The sequence below is a fragment of the Ambystoma mexicanum genome, chromosome 1p (assembly GCF_040938575.1).
Source record: "Ambystoma mexicanum isolate Mex_15411 chromosome 1p, UKY_AmexF1_1, whole genome shotgun sequence".
In the NCBI taxonomy this organism is placed as follows: Eukaryota; Metazoa; Chordata; class Amphibia; order Caudata; family Ambystomatidae; genus Ambystoma; species Ambystoma mexicanum.
The window spans coordinates 565,224,394-565,240,490 of record NC_090921.1 but is presented as its reverse complement, the minus strand read 5'-3'; the positions used below and the strand labels follow the sequence as shown (position 1 = coordinate 565,240,490).

The window sequence follows — 16,097 nt, the reverse complement described above, 5'->3', positions numbered from 1 at the left end:
GGCGGGGAAAAAAACGATCTGAGGGGCCTCGACACTTGAGGGATCATGGGTACAGTGGACGTCACACTAGGGATAGTATTACTGGCACGCCCCGTCGACGTCCCTTTTAGAGTTTCGAAAACAACAACTGTAATACTCTGCAGCTTCCACTAGATGTCGGCCTATGCACAGCATGTGATATAAGCAAATTCCACAAGCCACAAAAATATATTTATTACACACACACACACTGTGGCACAGGCTGCTGGAAGGTGTTAAGTTCTGGGCGCTGTTAATTGAAAAGCGGCAGTTATAGGAAATAATATACAGGGCCCCAAAGAAAGGGGATGAGGTGTTACATATCACCTTACAGGCACGTGTGTAGAAATAGGGGAAACAGCTGTACGGTCAAACACATGTACAACAAATATACAGGCAATGTACAAATTAATAAATATGCAATCACTAGATCTAGATCACAATTAGAGGAGTATGGGTTTACAGGTCTCTAGTCAGCTGAAGTCATATTTACAGCAGAGATAGAGAAGCACAAGCTGTGAATGCGCAGGAGTTAGACAGGCTCCGGAGCAGGTTGAGCTAGGAGCCATGCTTTGGTTTTGGCTCTGAAGGACCAGAACACAGGCTCTGCTCTATTGTTGGATGGAAGGGAGTTCCAGCATTTAGCCGCTAACACTGGGAAGCTGGATCCTCCTGTTTTTAGATAGAATTTTGGGATGGTGAGTTAGTTAAGGTAGCTAGTTCTGGTTGGTCTTTTGGTTTGGTGTCTTGAGAATTTAACTGTCATGTACATGGGTGCTGTATTTGCTAGGCGCTTATTGGTAATGACAAGTCTGTAGTGTAATTCTGTCATGAATAGATAACCACTGGGCTTCTCTTCTGAAGGATGAGATGTGACTGGAGCGAGGGACATTTAGGGCTGATCTTAAAGCATTATTTTGCAGAACTTGGAGTTTGTTTAAGTTCCGCGCAGACGTCCCGAGGAGAAGAGTATTACAATAGTCAAGCTCGGAGAGTATTAGTGCTCTCGCTAATGTAATACAGCTGGTAGTAGATAAGAAAGGCTTATAACCATTGATAAGTTTGTTTGTGCAGGCCGTGGAAGAGGCTAGTGCATTAACTTGTTTTTTTAGTGTCAGAGTGGAGTCCAGGTGGATACCCAAGGTTTTGACTTCCCTTGAGAGTCTGATGACATTCCCATTAATGTTGAAGGTCTCATAGCAGCTATTTAATTTATTTAAACGAGTTTGGGAACCGATGACCAGTAGTTCGGTTGTTTCATCGTTTAAACAAAGACTGTGAGTAGCCATCCAGGCTTGGATCTCTAGATAAATGTCATTGATAAGTTTACTGTCTTTGGTATAGCATCCAGCGAGTGTGATGAGAATCTGGGTGTCATCCGCATAATTGGTGTAGGTGGCACCCAGATTGTCGAAGCTGTCAAATAGGAGCTTCGTAAAGATATTGTAAAGTGTGGGCGAAACGATCCTTGTGGGATGCCACAGTTAGTAGGCATTGGTGGCGCTGAGGCCAACGGTGAGAAAACTCTCGGGGGTTCCATTAGCTGCATTTGGTGAGACGCAGCTGCTGCAGTTGGATGTTGGATCAGGATATTATGGTCAAGCAGGTCAAAGGCTGCTTATAGGTCTAAGAGGAGAAGGATGGCTGCCTTGCCTCTATCTTTAAGTTCATCCATCTGAATCTTGAGATCTAGCAACGCCGTTTCGGTGCCATGCCTGGGTGTGAATCCAGATTTCCGGAGGCCTAATAAGTTGTTGTCTTCAAGGTATCTTTGAATTTGTATATAGGCCGCCCGGTCCAGAATCTTCAAGAGAAAGGGGACCGTTCTGATGGGCCTATAATTGGTGGGCACATTGGGGTCTAGTGTGGGCTTTTTTTTAGAAGTGGCATGACCCAGGCTTCCTTGAGGTTGTCGGGTAATGAGCAGTTTTTGAAGGATGCGTTTATTAGAGTTGTGATAAAGGGGGCTAAATCTCTGGCGCTGTCCTTGATAGCCACGGGGCAGATGTCACCCTGACAGTTAGAAGGTTTAATTCTCAGGATAATCTTTTCTACATCTTTGATGGAGACTGGGGAGAATTGAAAGAGGGTACATGGTGGAGGTTGATGAATGCGGGGTGCAGAAGTATTAGTGCTAGGGGGTAGCATGTTTCTTTTGGTGTTTATTTTAGATTGTAAGAGTGCAATTTTATCTGAGAGTGCCTTTTCTATATTTTTGTGCACCAGGTCTCACCTTTGATGCAAGGTGTCGGTGATGTTCAAGTTCTCTAAGGATTGTGAAACGTCGCTTAGTGCAGGATTTGTCATTGTGGATTATTTCGTTGTAGATTTCCTTTTTGGTTCTAATGATGGCTGTTTTATAGGAGGAGGCAGTGGCCACATAGTTCTTCTTGTTAGAGATGGTGGTTTATTTTCTCCAAGCCGTTTCAGCCGATCTTTTTTTTTTATTGCGGAGCAGTTTTAGATCGGGGTAAACCATTTATTTAGGTGAGTTGTTTGTTAGGCCTTACGTAGTTTTAACAGCGCAATCTGGTTGATTGCATGCCTCATTGTGGTATTGTAGTTCTCGACTAAGTCAGCAGGGTCTTTGTCGGCATTCAGAGGGATATTGACAATAGGGTGTAGCAGAGGTAATAGTTGGTCAGGTGTTAGATCACGTTTGTTCCTCGCTAGAGTAGGGGGGGGGCATAGTTATGTCCTGCTTAGGGGGAACTTTTCCATGGATGGAAAAGGTGATGCAGTGGTGATTGGACCAAGCACAAGGTTCGATGTTGTGGATCGTGGTGGAGCAGTTAAGGTCATCCAACCAATCCAGGGTTCTTCCTTTGATAGGGGTAGGTTGAAGGATACATTTAAGCCAAGCTGGGAGATGGTGTTCTCTAGAGCAGTGGCATTTGAGTCTTTGGCGTTGTGGAGGCCTAGGCTAAGGTCCCCAAGTAGAATAATCTGAGATCCAGGTTTGGTATTTTGAGTGAGGAGGGTTCAGATCTTCCTCAAAGGAAGAAATGGGGCCGTGTGGGCGCTAGATAAGGTGTAGGAGTATGGTGCTCGTAGGTGAGAGGGGTAATTGGGCTGAGAGTAGTTCTGCGGAAGGAAGGGCGGTGCTGGCAAATTCTCTGAGGCCAAGGTGAGTTTTGGCAATGAACGTTACACCACCTCCTTTCCCAGAGGTTCTGTCAGCTTTAATGATGGTGTAGTTGTCTGGGAGGGCTAGAGCTAGTGCCGGTCCTGAGGCGTGGTAAGGAGTTCTAGTTGGTTGGCAATGATGAAATCGGCAATGTCGGTAGAGTGAGCTACTAGGGAACGGGCATTGATCAAGGCTCCTTTGATATTGGATGGCGTGATGTCATGTTTGCTGACAGTAGGTGTGGGCTGCCTGTGCGCTACGCTTTGAGGTAGCCCAGACAGATAAATATAGATATAGATATATATATATATATATATATTAATGAAACAGATAAAATCAGATTCATTACGACCTTTAGTTCACAAGCAGATGACATTAGAAAGATTCTTCATGAGCATTGGTCCATTTTACTAGCAGATGCTGATCTTAACAAGTCCATAGGTGATAGGCCCTTAATGACATTCTCGAAGGCTAAATCTATTAAAGATCTGATCTCACCTAGTATGACAGAATCTAGGGTGTTGTCAAACAATTGGTTACACAATAGAAGGACTACAAATTCACAATTGCAAAATGTGTACATATGCAGACAGGAAAGAAATAGTGAATTATAGTTAAAATTCTAAAAAAATGTGGAAGATTATGCAGAAAATCAACTTGACTATTTAACGAAGTTTGTGGTGTACGCAATTGTGTGTCCCTGTCAACTGATGTACATTGGTTCTACCATTTGCCAATTTAAAATACGAATTTTGCAATACTAAACAGCGATTCTTAATAAGGACAATACTTGTTCTTTGGCTGTGCGTTTTGCTGAAAAACATACTAGTGCTGCTACATTAATGACATTTTTTGCACTGGCCCATATACCTATCCATTAAAGGAGTGGGCGCAGGGAACGCAAATTAAGAAACCTGGAGTCAAGGCTCATAGTGAAATTTGACACCAAAAATCCAAGAGGACATCATGCTGGTGAGAAATTGGCTATCCATTTAACGGAAGATTAATTAAAGTTATTGAACTATTGAATTCATCAGAATATAGATACAACAAATATCATAGAATACGAATGTACACACTAACCTTGCAATAATAGAAATGAGTTGGATGACTAGTTGCATCATTATGTTTGATACTGAACAGTTGTTTATACAAGATCTATTTAGTTACATCCGTTTGTGGTATTTCATTGTCCAGTATCTGATTATGCACTTTGAAGCACAGAAGCACTTTAATAGAAATGTAGCCCACTAGGGCAGGACATGTTATCCATCTACGTGGGGATCTAGGTGACCGGAGCTATTATTTTCCGGCATAATTTTGGCCAGTTCAGATTATGCACTTTAAAGCACAGAAACACTTTATTTTATTTGTAGATAATTAGTGATAGACTTGTAGCCCACTCGGGCTACAAGTCTATCACTTTGATCAGTGAGATCAAAGAGAGCTGTGCCTCTGCTCCCAGATCCCAGAGAGTATGCGCTGAGGCATCAATTAGGAAAGTGGAATTCTAGGATGATTGTTCAAGCCGTAGAGGCCTTGGTCCGTCTACAGACAAAACAATCCTGCACAGCTGAACCACAAATCCCAATCCAAATGCCCCGATCACAAACCCCCTTCTTTTTCATGAGCGATTGTAGACTGTTCTCCAAAGGGTAGAAGCAACATGGTGTACCAACGTCACATGCTGAGGTATGGGGGCTGCGGGTGTTTGGAAAAGGTTGTGCTTAAAGTTTAGAACCTTTTTGCGAGATTTGGATTAAAGAAGACATTGGAGGGAGAGTGCAGTGCAGACATTTGGTCAATATATCTTATTTTTTGGATCTGTCAAAAAAGATGAACTGAGCAGTTGTACTGCAGTGCATTATTGGGCTTTGAAGAAGGACGTCACTCTTAAAGGTTTCTGTCACTAACCATATGTTTTTGGGTTTTCTTCTTGGCTGTCCTTTTCCTTTTTTAAGCGGCATAATGTAATCAAAGCTATCTTCTTGCTATCTCTACCCTTCACTTGGTCTGTATTCATAGGATCATGTTCATTTTTTTCATTTATTTGATTAGTTTTTATAACGCGCCTAACACCATACCCGAGTTTGGTTTCTAAGCGCAGATCCGGGGTTCAAACCTCTGTTGCTCTGCGTGGTCTTGCTTCCAAGACCAGTGCGTTGCCCCTGTGCCATGAACTCCCTGCTCAATTGCTATGTAATAGTCACGGATGGTTATTCTATTTACATTACCTATATGAACAGGGGAAGAGGGGCTAACCGTTTTTAAATCCTTCAGTTCCCACAATTTCTATGACTACCTATATCTCTTTGAATGTGTGGCGTCTCTTTCCCCATGAAGTGGGCCTGGCTGCATTTTTACAGAAACATCTACCATATCCTGCTCTCTCCCACTATATTTCATGAGGGTTCCGTTCCAGAGTTTTTAATACTCACACCAGCAACAGGAGTCTGATGCCTATGCTCTTAACTGATTTCCACCTCCACCCCCATGGCAGGAGACATTGGTACCATTCCACATGCAGTTCAGATTGTGCTCTTTCATTTCACTGCAGCTCAACAATGAGGAAGGATATTTTCTGCTCACGGTCTTCCATAATCTCGCTTTCTCTTTCCAGTGGGTATATAGAGCGTGAGGATTGGCAAATGGCTGGACTGAGGAGATGGGTAGAGCCTCAACATTGGTGCACTGAGATCTTCATCTGGATGAAGTACAAATTATGCCCTAGATTTTTGTATGTATGTTTGAGTTTGACATTGAAGAACTATTTAGCTTTCTCCTAGTCATTCTTTGTTTTATATATCATCCTCCAGGATATGACACTCCCATCTATGAGTAAGTTGTTATCTTATAACGCATGCTAGTATCTGAGCGTATATGTGATACTCCAACAAAAGGATGTTTTGCAGTTGATCGCCTATCCTAAATACCGTATTTCTCCTTCTACATATTTGGTTAATTTGTCTACTAATGTGCATATTCTTTTTAATATTCCACTGACCACCCCCTTGGATAAACTTTGTACATTGCTCATAGAGCTACAGATCCCATCACAGGTGCATTTTTCTTCTTAGCTTGACTCTTGATAAGTTAGCAAAGTAAGCAGTTCTCAGATATTTTTGGTTGCAGACTTCTACTGGGTTTACGTATAGAGTTTTGGAAAAAAACAAAGTAATTGTTAGTACCAAATATTGTGGCTATCTGAAAACCTGTTCTTGGTCAAAACATCTTCATCTTGTCAGTCTGTGCCGCCATGTCTTGGACAGCATGAAACAAAAGGGACAGAGTCTACGTTGAAGCCATAGGTCTTCACTTGCCAATACTAGTATCAGAATATCTCTAGCAGAAATCCAGCTAGAGCTTGGTGTTTCCTCATTTAGTCCTGTCCAGTAAAGTCCAAATTTGAAATGTCGCTGTCTAGCAAATCATTTTAATTATTTGCATTGTATCACAAATTAAAGTCCTGAATATTGATGACTCCTTTCTTAATTAAAAAGTATTTTCTTCTATTAGATTCCTGTATTCTGATGAAGTTCAGATTGGTCCAGAAACGGTTATGACAACACTCTACACTGCAAAAAAGTATGCTGTTCCAGCCCTGGAAGCACACTGTGTAGATTTCCTCAAGAAGAACCTTCGAGCTGACAATGCTTTTATGCTCCTGACTCAGGTATGATATATGCTTCCTTACAACCCATGTCCTACTTTAAAAACAATGTTTGTGGGATCAGGCACTGACTGTACTACATTTTGAAGAAATGCTCCTGGTACACACTTTTCATTAAGAAGAGAAATTAACAGGGCTGATGTTGGTATGTGTCCTATTCTGTTGAATGTTGTTTTGCGTTTATTATCATAGCATTTCTTTCAGATGCTCATGGTATGCATAGGCATTCTAGTGGTTGTTTGTAATATAACACTTTATTTTGAAGTAGGCATTGACCTGGACATAGCAATAACTGGATAGCGGTAGGGCATCCATGTCCACCCTATTATGTTCCCTAGAGTAGATGCCATCCTTCTATTTTATTCCCTTGGTTTCGGTCATGAAAATAAGAGCAGAGAGACCTTTGAAAGTTAGGCTTTTAAAAGCTGTAGTGCTAGACTTCTCAGTTACTGAAGAAAATCACGTTCAATGTACATTGACTGTGGAACTTTAAAACAAGTACACTGTTTTTTTCCTGTACCAGATGGTGGTATTACAACATGCTTGTAAAAGTGGTGGATTGTTTTGTGTTAAATTTCATAGGTTTGATGGTGCATGTGTAACTTGTAGAATGTTAAAGACATTGAGGTCAAGAATTGGATTGCATAACTAACAAAACATAGCATTTCAGTAGATTCAGTGTTTGTTGACCACTTAGCAGGCACTGCAGATTTTGTGTGTGCACGTTTCCAGCTGGATGCTGAATACAAAGAATCTGATTCTACAATCACACGAACATGTGGCTGGAGATCTTCATACCTAAAGAAATATGGACTCATAAGGTGAATAGACACACCACTAACTCCTTTTTATATGTCTCGTCTTGCGCAAAAACCGCAGAACAACCAGTTGAAGACCCTGCAAGTGAAATGTGGTCATCACATGATGCACCCAGAAATGTATGTTCTCCTTCCTGCCCAAGAAAGTCAGGGACAAAGACTTATCTGGGGAATACAATGTTAAGTTAGAGAAACAAATTGAAGGAGTTTTGGCATAGAAAAACAATATACCCAAGATGTTGTCTCTGATCGAGATTGATCGGGAATACTTTGCACTTACAAACTCGACACTGATTATTAAGGTTGATCCTTTGATTCCCAAATTTGAAAAGCCTGTTTAATATGTTGAGGAAGACCTTTCCTCCCAGAGTAGGGTACTTGAACGATTTGTGCTGGCTGATTGATGGTACATTCATCACTTTTCCAGACCTGTTCATTTAAATATGGTCTATCCCAAGAAGACCCAGTTACTTTGACAGTGGGGAATAATGGAAGCTATTGGAGAATTTGGTCAAAGAAAAGCAAGAAATGTAACCTGTAATTTAGTTCCAATATGCAGTAGTAGGCCTGCACATCCAGATTTACAAGAGGGCCTCAAAATGAAGAAACCCTTTATCTTGCTTATACTTTCAAATCAGCAAATACTGCAGCCAACATGAAGAATAATGTCGGGACTGGATGTTATATCCAACAATCCCCATGCAATTTACATATATAAGATTCATCTTAAAGAAACATTTCTATCTGATGCTTGGTATAGTTCAATAATGAGTAATAGTCGACATATATTTTGGTGAATTTCAGTAACGGAGGACTGGATGTGACGGTCTCTGATGGAAGTTCAAAACCACATGATTAGAAGATGTCTCTTGTGCCCTCCCATTCCCATAAGCCTTCCATAGGCCTTACAATTCCTCCCCTGAAGAATTTCCAGATGTTATTGGTAATAGGACAGAAATATGTAGAGCACTTTCTCAACATGAATAAATATTATATGTTGTTAATAAGCAATAGATGTATTACTGTCAATGAATACTCAAATGAAGAATTCAGTTTTAATGAATAACTTCATTAGCAGTAACTACAGCTTTTTTCTTTGTAGGATGTTCGAGCCATGTTTTCTTGCACTTGAGTTTTTAAATTGTTATATTGAGCCAATATAATAAGAATATACTCTTTGTATTCCATAAAGTATAGTTACATATATTTCAGACTTTCTTAAAGCCAGTGTTTCTTAACCTACTTTTTATGTAAATTTGTGATTCTGAAATTTCAGATGTAGTAACAAAATTGTTGGCTAGATTCCTGCTATTGGTTTGTAGTTCTGCTGGGAGACAAGTTTATAATATGGAGAAAAGTTGTCATCAGATATTTGGGATGAATCGTAGTGTGGCACAAAGCCATTTGGGATTTTGAAGATTAGGAGAAAGTGCACCTATTGGATCCACGAGCGGCTCAATATGTGCTTGAACAAATGATTGGAGTTGGGTAGTTTTATATTCTGGGTATACATTTTAGGTCATACCGCTATTGCAATTCTATTTTTATATTTTCTTCTTCAAAAAATAATTAAGGAAGGACCCAAATTATAGGACAGGCTATTAGTTTCTGTAACGTAATGTCGGTCTGGAGATTTCCTCATAGATGGCCCTGTCTGATAGCTAATGTTTGCACATCAACACAGTCTGATATACTTTAGGATGTAAACAAATTTAGAATATTGCATGTGAGCACAGGTGGTAAAATTCTGTAGATTACAGAAGACATCAAGTCATCTTACCTGCACAAAAGCAAGTGCAGGTGGCTGATCCCCCAAACTTTAGAAGTGTCCAGGTAGTGTTACCTCTGACAGAATAATATAGTTGATGCTGAGGTCTGTAATAGAAATGAGCTATTCAATGAGTCTGGTATTCCCCGAAGGTTGTAAGTACCGCTCATGCCCAATATATTTAATGGATTTACTCTTTGATCGTTTTGGGAATTGACATCTTCTAGCTCGACTTTTGTTGTTACTGGGATTTGACCTCCCTGTTGAGAATGGCTAAAGTATAACCTTTGTGCTCCTGGATATATTGGGGTACCTGAACAGGTATGTGCATTGACAGAAATGTGTTTGTAGGGACTATCAATATACTAAGACATTCAGTATGCTAAAAAAGTATTTCCATGAACCCCTTATGCGGACAAAGACAAGCTGATGGTCAGGCACTTCGTTTTGTATGTTTATTACCAATACATTTGGCATTTGCACTTTTTTGACACATCCATAGGATGCAAGTAAAGGAGGATAATATGTAATATTTGGATTATTGTATTCACTAGATCCAATAATGGATATTTGTATTTAGTAGACCCAATCATTCTATACATTTAAGTATATCTCACTTCTGCATATACAGTTTAAAATTCAGTGAGACAATATTGGTCTAGCAAATCATTCTATACAGTTAACTGTATAATACATATACATACTATAAAAGTCAAAATGTGTGGGTTTGTGGCTTGGCAAAGCATTGTTCCTTATACAATTCTACAGTTTCAGCAATCTGAACCAAATCATGCACCTGTCGGGACCCTCTGGACATTACTGGCTACATAACATTTGGACACCCTACCCCTTTCCCCGGATTTCAGCCCCATCACACATGAGACGGTTGCCTTAAATCGGCGAAACATCAATGTGGTCCTAGAAGGACCGGTCTCGACACGAGGAACATAACTCGAGGCCCCAAAAGGCTCTAGGATGCACGGTTTCCCCGAGATATTAGCACTGCAATGCACTGCAATAAAGTGCTTCACTAAAGGGTGAGGCAACATGTGGGGGGAGAGCACAGAATGTCCCTGTATGCAGCAGCACACCAACTCTCGCCTCCCCCAAAAGTCTGTTCCCATTCTCAGTGCAGTTTACTTCAGGGTGCAAACTACATCAAGCGATAAGCGAATCAGAATAGTGATCTGCAGGATTATTGATTTTCAACAATTGATGAGTGTTGTTATGCCTGTCGATAGAACCCGTTCAGAGAACGGGTATTTTTTGTTAGTATTTATATATATTTCTGAGGCTTATGGATCTGCTTAGAATCGCATGCTTTGCATAGGCTGCCATCTAGTGGCATGTACAGAGTTTTGCATGACTTGTTTTTGAAAGTCGAATAGAGATGTGGACTGGGCATGGCTGTAATATTATCCCTAATGTGATGTCCGTTGTACCCATGGTCCTTCACGCGTTGAAGTCCCTCAGATAATTTTTTCCGCCATGGTAGATGGTCGCGTTTTGCAGAGCTCGTGAAGTGTAACCTTTACATATTCTTTCATCAAATTCATGGGACAGCGATGGGCTCAGCATTGACCCCCATGCTGGTGAACTTGTATGTTGAAGAATTAGAAAAAAGTAAAATCTTTGCCGACATGAATCCATACAAAGACCACATTAAATGATGGAAATGTTTTATCGATGATGTCCTTATGATTTGGTACAGAGAGACACTACTGAGTTTTTTAAGTGGCTAAATGATCTAAATCAATTTTTGAATTTACATCTAGCTATGATAAAACTGCTATTAACTTCCTGGATTAGACCGTATTTGCAGTCACGATTGGTAAGTACCAGATAGGAACTCACTTTTACCGCCGAGACACACGAGAGAAAATCGCCCGTTTGGCCAATTTTTACGGCTCAAAAGAAATAGCACAACGAGAACTGAATTCGATCATGGGGCCCAGACACTAAGCACAAACTTAATGAATCAGGGATACCCGAGAAAAACTGAAGAAATCCTACAAACTAGCATCAAAAAACCATATAGAAGCACTGTTAGAGTACAGGAGTTGATATTCTGTTTGTTAGCACACTTAACCCATTGTCTAACCAGATCATCAGGAAAAATTGGCATATACTGAACAGGGGGGGAGGGGGGGGGCAATGTCATTTGAATCAACTTAGAGGTGCATACCGCAGAGGCAAACACCTTAAAAACCTCACTACTAGAAACAATGTGTATGAACGCCCATCTGCCCAGATCACCCTAACACAACAATGGGGTATGGAGAGACCTACAGAGCACAGCCCATGTGGACAATGTTAAGAGAAGTAAGGAAGTGGACATAGGCCTTAAGAGTCTGTGGCAAATAAGACTATTTACAAATTGTAATACATCCATGATTATACAGGCGATCTAGTGTCCTTGCTCATAACTCTACATAGGTAAAGCTGAAAGAAAAGTAAAGGTATGAATATGTGAGCATAAAAGCTGCATAAGAAACAGTGTTAACTGCCTCATTGGTAGGACACTTTGTAAGAGCAGACCACAAGGCTGAGGATGTGCGATACAGTACTTGTGAAGATTGCCATGATGAGCAATAAAAAGGAAAGATCAGAAAAAGCTGTTTACACAAGAACAATTTGTTTTAACCAAGAGCATTGATGTAGGCCTGAATGAAGGAATTGAATGGCATTAACATCTCATAACACACGCAAAATACATTGTGCCATGGTATGGTGAATTTTGCTGTACAGTCATGCATTGTAGATATAAAGTAAAGGTCTTAATATCAATGTGCATATTGTTGGTAATTCTGTATGCACGCAACATATGAGATTGGAGTAAGACCACAATCGCTACATCTGTGAAACTAGTTGGTACAGTTGATCTAGGTTTTGCCTCACAATGATGACAACAATGTGAGAGGTTATATTATCTGCCATGTGCAATGCCATGATTACGTTATGGCCACTATGAGACAAAGATAACATAGTAGAACATTGGGTAGTGACGAGTATCAATCAACACTGATGTAATACTCAGTATTGCCGTTGCAATGGTTGCCTATGCTTATCGGGTGCACTAGAACATTGGTGGAGTGATTCACTGTTACATGGCAGCTAGTTTACACCAGCAATATAACTATATCTGCACGCATCACATCGCGTGCTTCCAAATGCTACGAACTATGCCTCACGTGACTGCTCTCCCCATAAGGATTAGGATCTGCAGGGCGTGTGGTTGCAAGTCGTTTTGCTAGCTAATGGAAGGCTTCTTAGCGCAGTGTTGCAACGTAAGTAAGGCAGCCCTTTAACAACTCGCAGGGTTATTTATCGTACTGCCTTTATGATCTTAAGGTAGTGCAACTACATGGGGTCATGTGTTTGGTATTTTCCAGACAGAGCGGCCGATTATCACGACACAGCAACCGACCTGCTGGGAAATCGCAGCATGAGTAGTGGGACTGAAGTGATGAGACGGCGCTGAAGTAATCAAAGGCCTGCAATAAGAAAACGTGCATGAGTAAGCATTGCCAGATTGATATTGCATGCTCCGGCATGGGCGTGTTCTGAGTAAAAGTGGGCACTAGATTATCAATAACCTATCCACTGTGCTCTGTACATTTCAGATGCGAGTATGTTTTACTAAACTGCTTGGCCCCACCACAAATTCATTGTTTACATGAAGCTAATGAAACATGAAGTGGCGCCACATATAGCTTAAAAGAAACCGTACTCTTTACGAGTAAGTATGCATACTACTGACATTGAGAAACACTGTATAAACGATTTTTTTAAATCGTTACTTGTGGGTACATTAATAATGTGGAGTTATGTTTATCTGTAGTGGTACATGCAGAAGAAATGTATCTTCACCAGCACTGCTGCATAACCACAAACTGATGGTGGTAAGTAGCTCGATGTTTATTTTTTCCATTAAGAAGAGAAGTGATATATAATGGGTTGCTGTTTATTTCTCTATGTTACAGGTGTCGTTGGAAAGCAAGCAAATAAGATAAAATAAAGTATATGAAGACTATTGAATTGGAACCGAGAAAGACAATTCTTAGTTTACCCGGCTAAGCTTAATAGATAACCAGCACCACTAAAACAATGAGAAGTGTCCCGAGCATGTGTGCTTTTTGTTGTGAAACAGTTACTTGGGCCAAAGGCTGTTGTATGTAAATTGCCCTTGAAGTCCCTAATAATTGTCAACATATAAGGAACGAACCACGTTAAGCAGAGTTAAGCAGAATAGAATAATATCCCTACATGCAATCGAGATTGGTGCTTCTAATGGGAATAGTTCAATATTTAGTGTGAAATTGTGGACGTGTTTGATGTGTGGAATTGACCAAGAGACTACGTTTTTGCCTATTTGTGTATATCAATTGTTATTTGCATCATTTGCACAAGTGCAAGTCACTTTACGAGATGCACAGGTCACTTTCTGATGTGTTTTTTCTTTTTTTTTTTCAAACAACTTTTTAAGTTTGGAAGCACATGGGTTCAGAAAGAAAAACAACAAAGGGTGCACCTTACCATTTCCAGCAACCACCACCCTCGGCTTCCCCGCTCTGTCCCCCCCAATCCTGTTCCCCTCTGTAATGTCTGCGCTCAACTCTGTCCAGAGTTCATTCTCCCCTCCCCTTGCCCACCCTTCCCTTACCCAGGCTTTGCCTTCTTCCCAGTTTCCCCATATTTTTGCATATTTTCATGAACCGCCTCTATTCTTGTACACCACCTGGACCCACCTTTTCACCACATCCATTCCGACCATCCATGCTGCAATCGTCGGGGGTCTGGACTCCTCCACCTTTCTGCTACTGCTCCTTTAGCCACGGTGCATGCAACATTAAGAAAAGTAATGTCATATCTGTCAGCCTCCTCCTCTTGCCACCCACACCCAACACCCCAGTCCCCTAATATCACTCCCATAGGGTCCCAGTGTACTGGCCTATCCTGGGCTTCTTTGTCCTCCTGTTGTACCTTCCCTCAGTACCTCTGCAACTTCGGGCATTGCCATGTGCATTAAAGTCCCTCGCTGGGTCCTACACTTTGGGCAGGCCTCATCCTCCCCTATGCCCAATTTTTGTAAGTGCTCTTTCGAGAAATACACCCTATGCAGACATTTAAATTGTACCAGCCTAAGGAAGGCTACGATAGCGACTTCCTTTGGGTACTGTAAAGCTGCCCTCCAGTCTACGTCTATCTCCCCCAGATCCTTTACCCATCTCTCCTGCAGGTTATTCAACTGTACTGTCAAATGAGTGCTTAAAGGAATGGATCGGTCAAAATTTTGTATTGCCCCTACGGGTCGCCCATGTGTTTTTAAGCCCAAGTCGCTCGATTTTAGAAAAATTTCCCATGGACCTTACCCGAGTTTTCGTCCATTAAACGCACGTGAAAACAGGCACCAGGGAGCTGCCATTTTGTGATAATCCTATCATTTCCCCCATCGCCCTGGCTGACCTGCTTTTGCGGCACTAAATCATATCCCCCGCCCCTGAGCCTGACATTATCAAAACATTCATATTCCCCGCCTCTCCGTGACGTTACTGTGCTGCGTAGGCAAACGCGCCCAGTCATCTTCTACGCGACTTCACACAGAACCCGGAAACCAACACAGATCAGCTCACAACACAGCGCGCCACAATTCGGAATATGAAACTGTACTTTAAAATCAACCAGCAACACAGTAAATTTGGTAAAGTACATTTATTTGACATTAAATGTTTATAGAATATTCTGCAATTGCCATATGAACTCCGAAAGTCATTTATTTTCTTTTATCTCTATCCGCAAATCTGTAAAATGTTATCGTGAGTCACGCGCTGTTCCTTTATGGTACACAGAGTGTTGGTTTTCGTTCAAAGAAGCACTTTTGTTGCACGTTGAACCGCAAGGCTGTTCCATCAAGTAGGCACTAGGCCAGCGTAAAGGTTGATATGTTGCTTCTAGCCGCTAGTACCGCGTAAGGGCATATGGGCCCTTGGCGATCGTCCCGTAAGATCATCAGAATGGTGCAGTTGTTTACATTAAGCTGCAGCTGGCGGCTGAAGAAACCGTCTGCCGGTGTCTGAAACTGGTGGCAGGGGCAAAAGGGAAGGATGTACCTATTTTGAAAACATAAAATTTATAATTAGTCTCGCCAGCCGATCTTTATTAATATTATTCATTTTATTTATTACGGCCGAGCTGAAACCGTTTGCTTTCAAGTATAGTGCAATGGAGTATGTTCGGCTCTAAAATCAATGCGAAAAGTAACGAAATAAATCGAGGTTGGTACACAATGAGAAACTACTTTTTGTCTACATGCGTGTGGAATGTGGACCTGCATGCCCATGTGCCCGCTACAAGGACGATCCCACAAACCTTTTCAAAGCTCTTCATTCATTTATTCATGCATCTATTCATTAAGTCTTCATTCCGGTATAAAAGCGTCTAAAGAGTTACTTACATTATATTTGCAATTTCCATTGTGTGTCTGCGTAATGCAGTCCGTAAATCCCACTCTGCCCTTGACAACGATTTTTCGTATACTGAACTAACATGAAACTCGGTCTAGTTTAAGAATTTTCTGCCTTATCGTCTCAAACGTTATTGCACCCCACAACCCCCCCTTCAAATGAAGTTCTTTCTGCATGGTCCCTGTCTCTCAAGGTCAAAAAACAATAGAACCTTATACTGCCAGTGCGAGTT

At 41.2% G+C, this 16,097-nt stretch overlaps 1 protein-coding gene across 2 annotated transcripts in view; it reads left to right on the top strand.

Moving 5' to 3' along the window:
- Window positions 1-16,097, top strand: part of BTBD2 (BTB domain containing 2) — a 628,042-nt gene that overhangs the window by 147,394 nt on the left and 464,551 nt on the right. For both annotated transcript variants that reach the window (XM_069649505.1, XM_069649506.1), the window contains exon 3: window positions 6,662-6,818. In XM_069649505.1, the coding sequence (XP_069505606.1) occupies window positions 6,662-6,818 (157 nt within the window). The remainder of the gene's footprint in view (window positions 1-6,661; window positions 6,819-16,097) is intronic.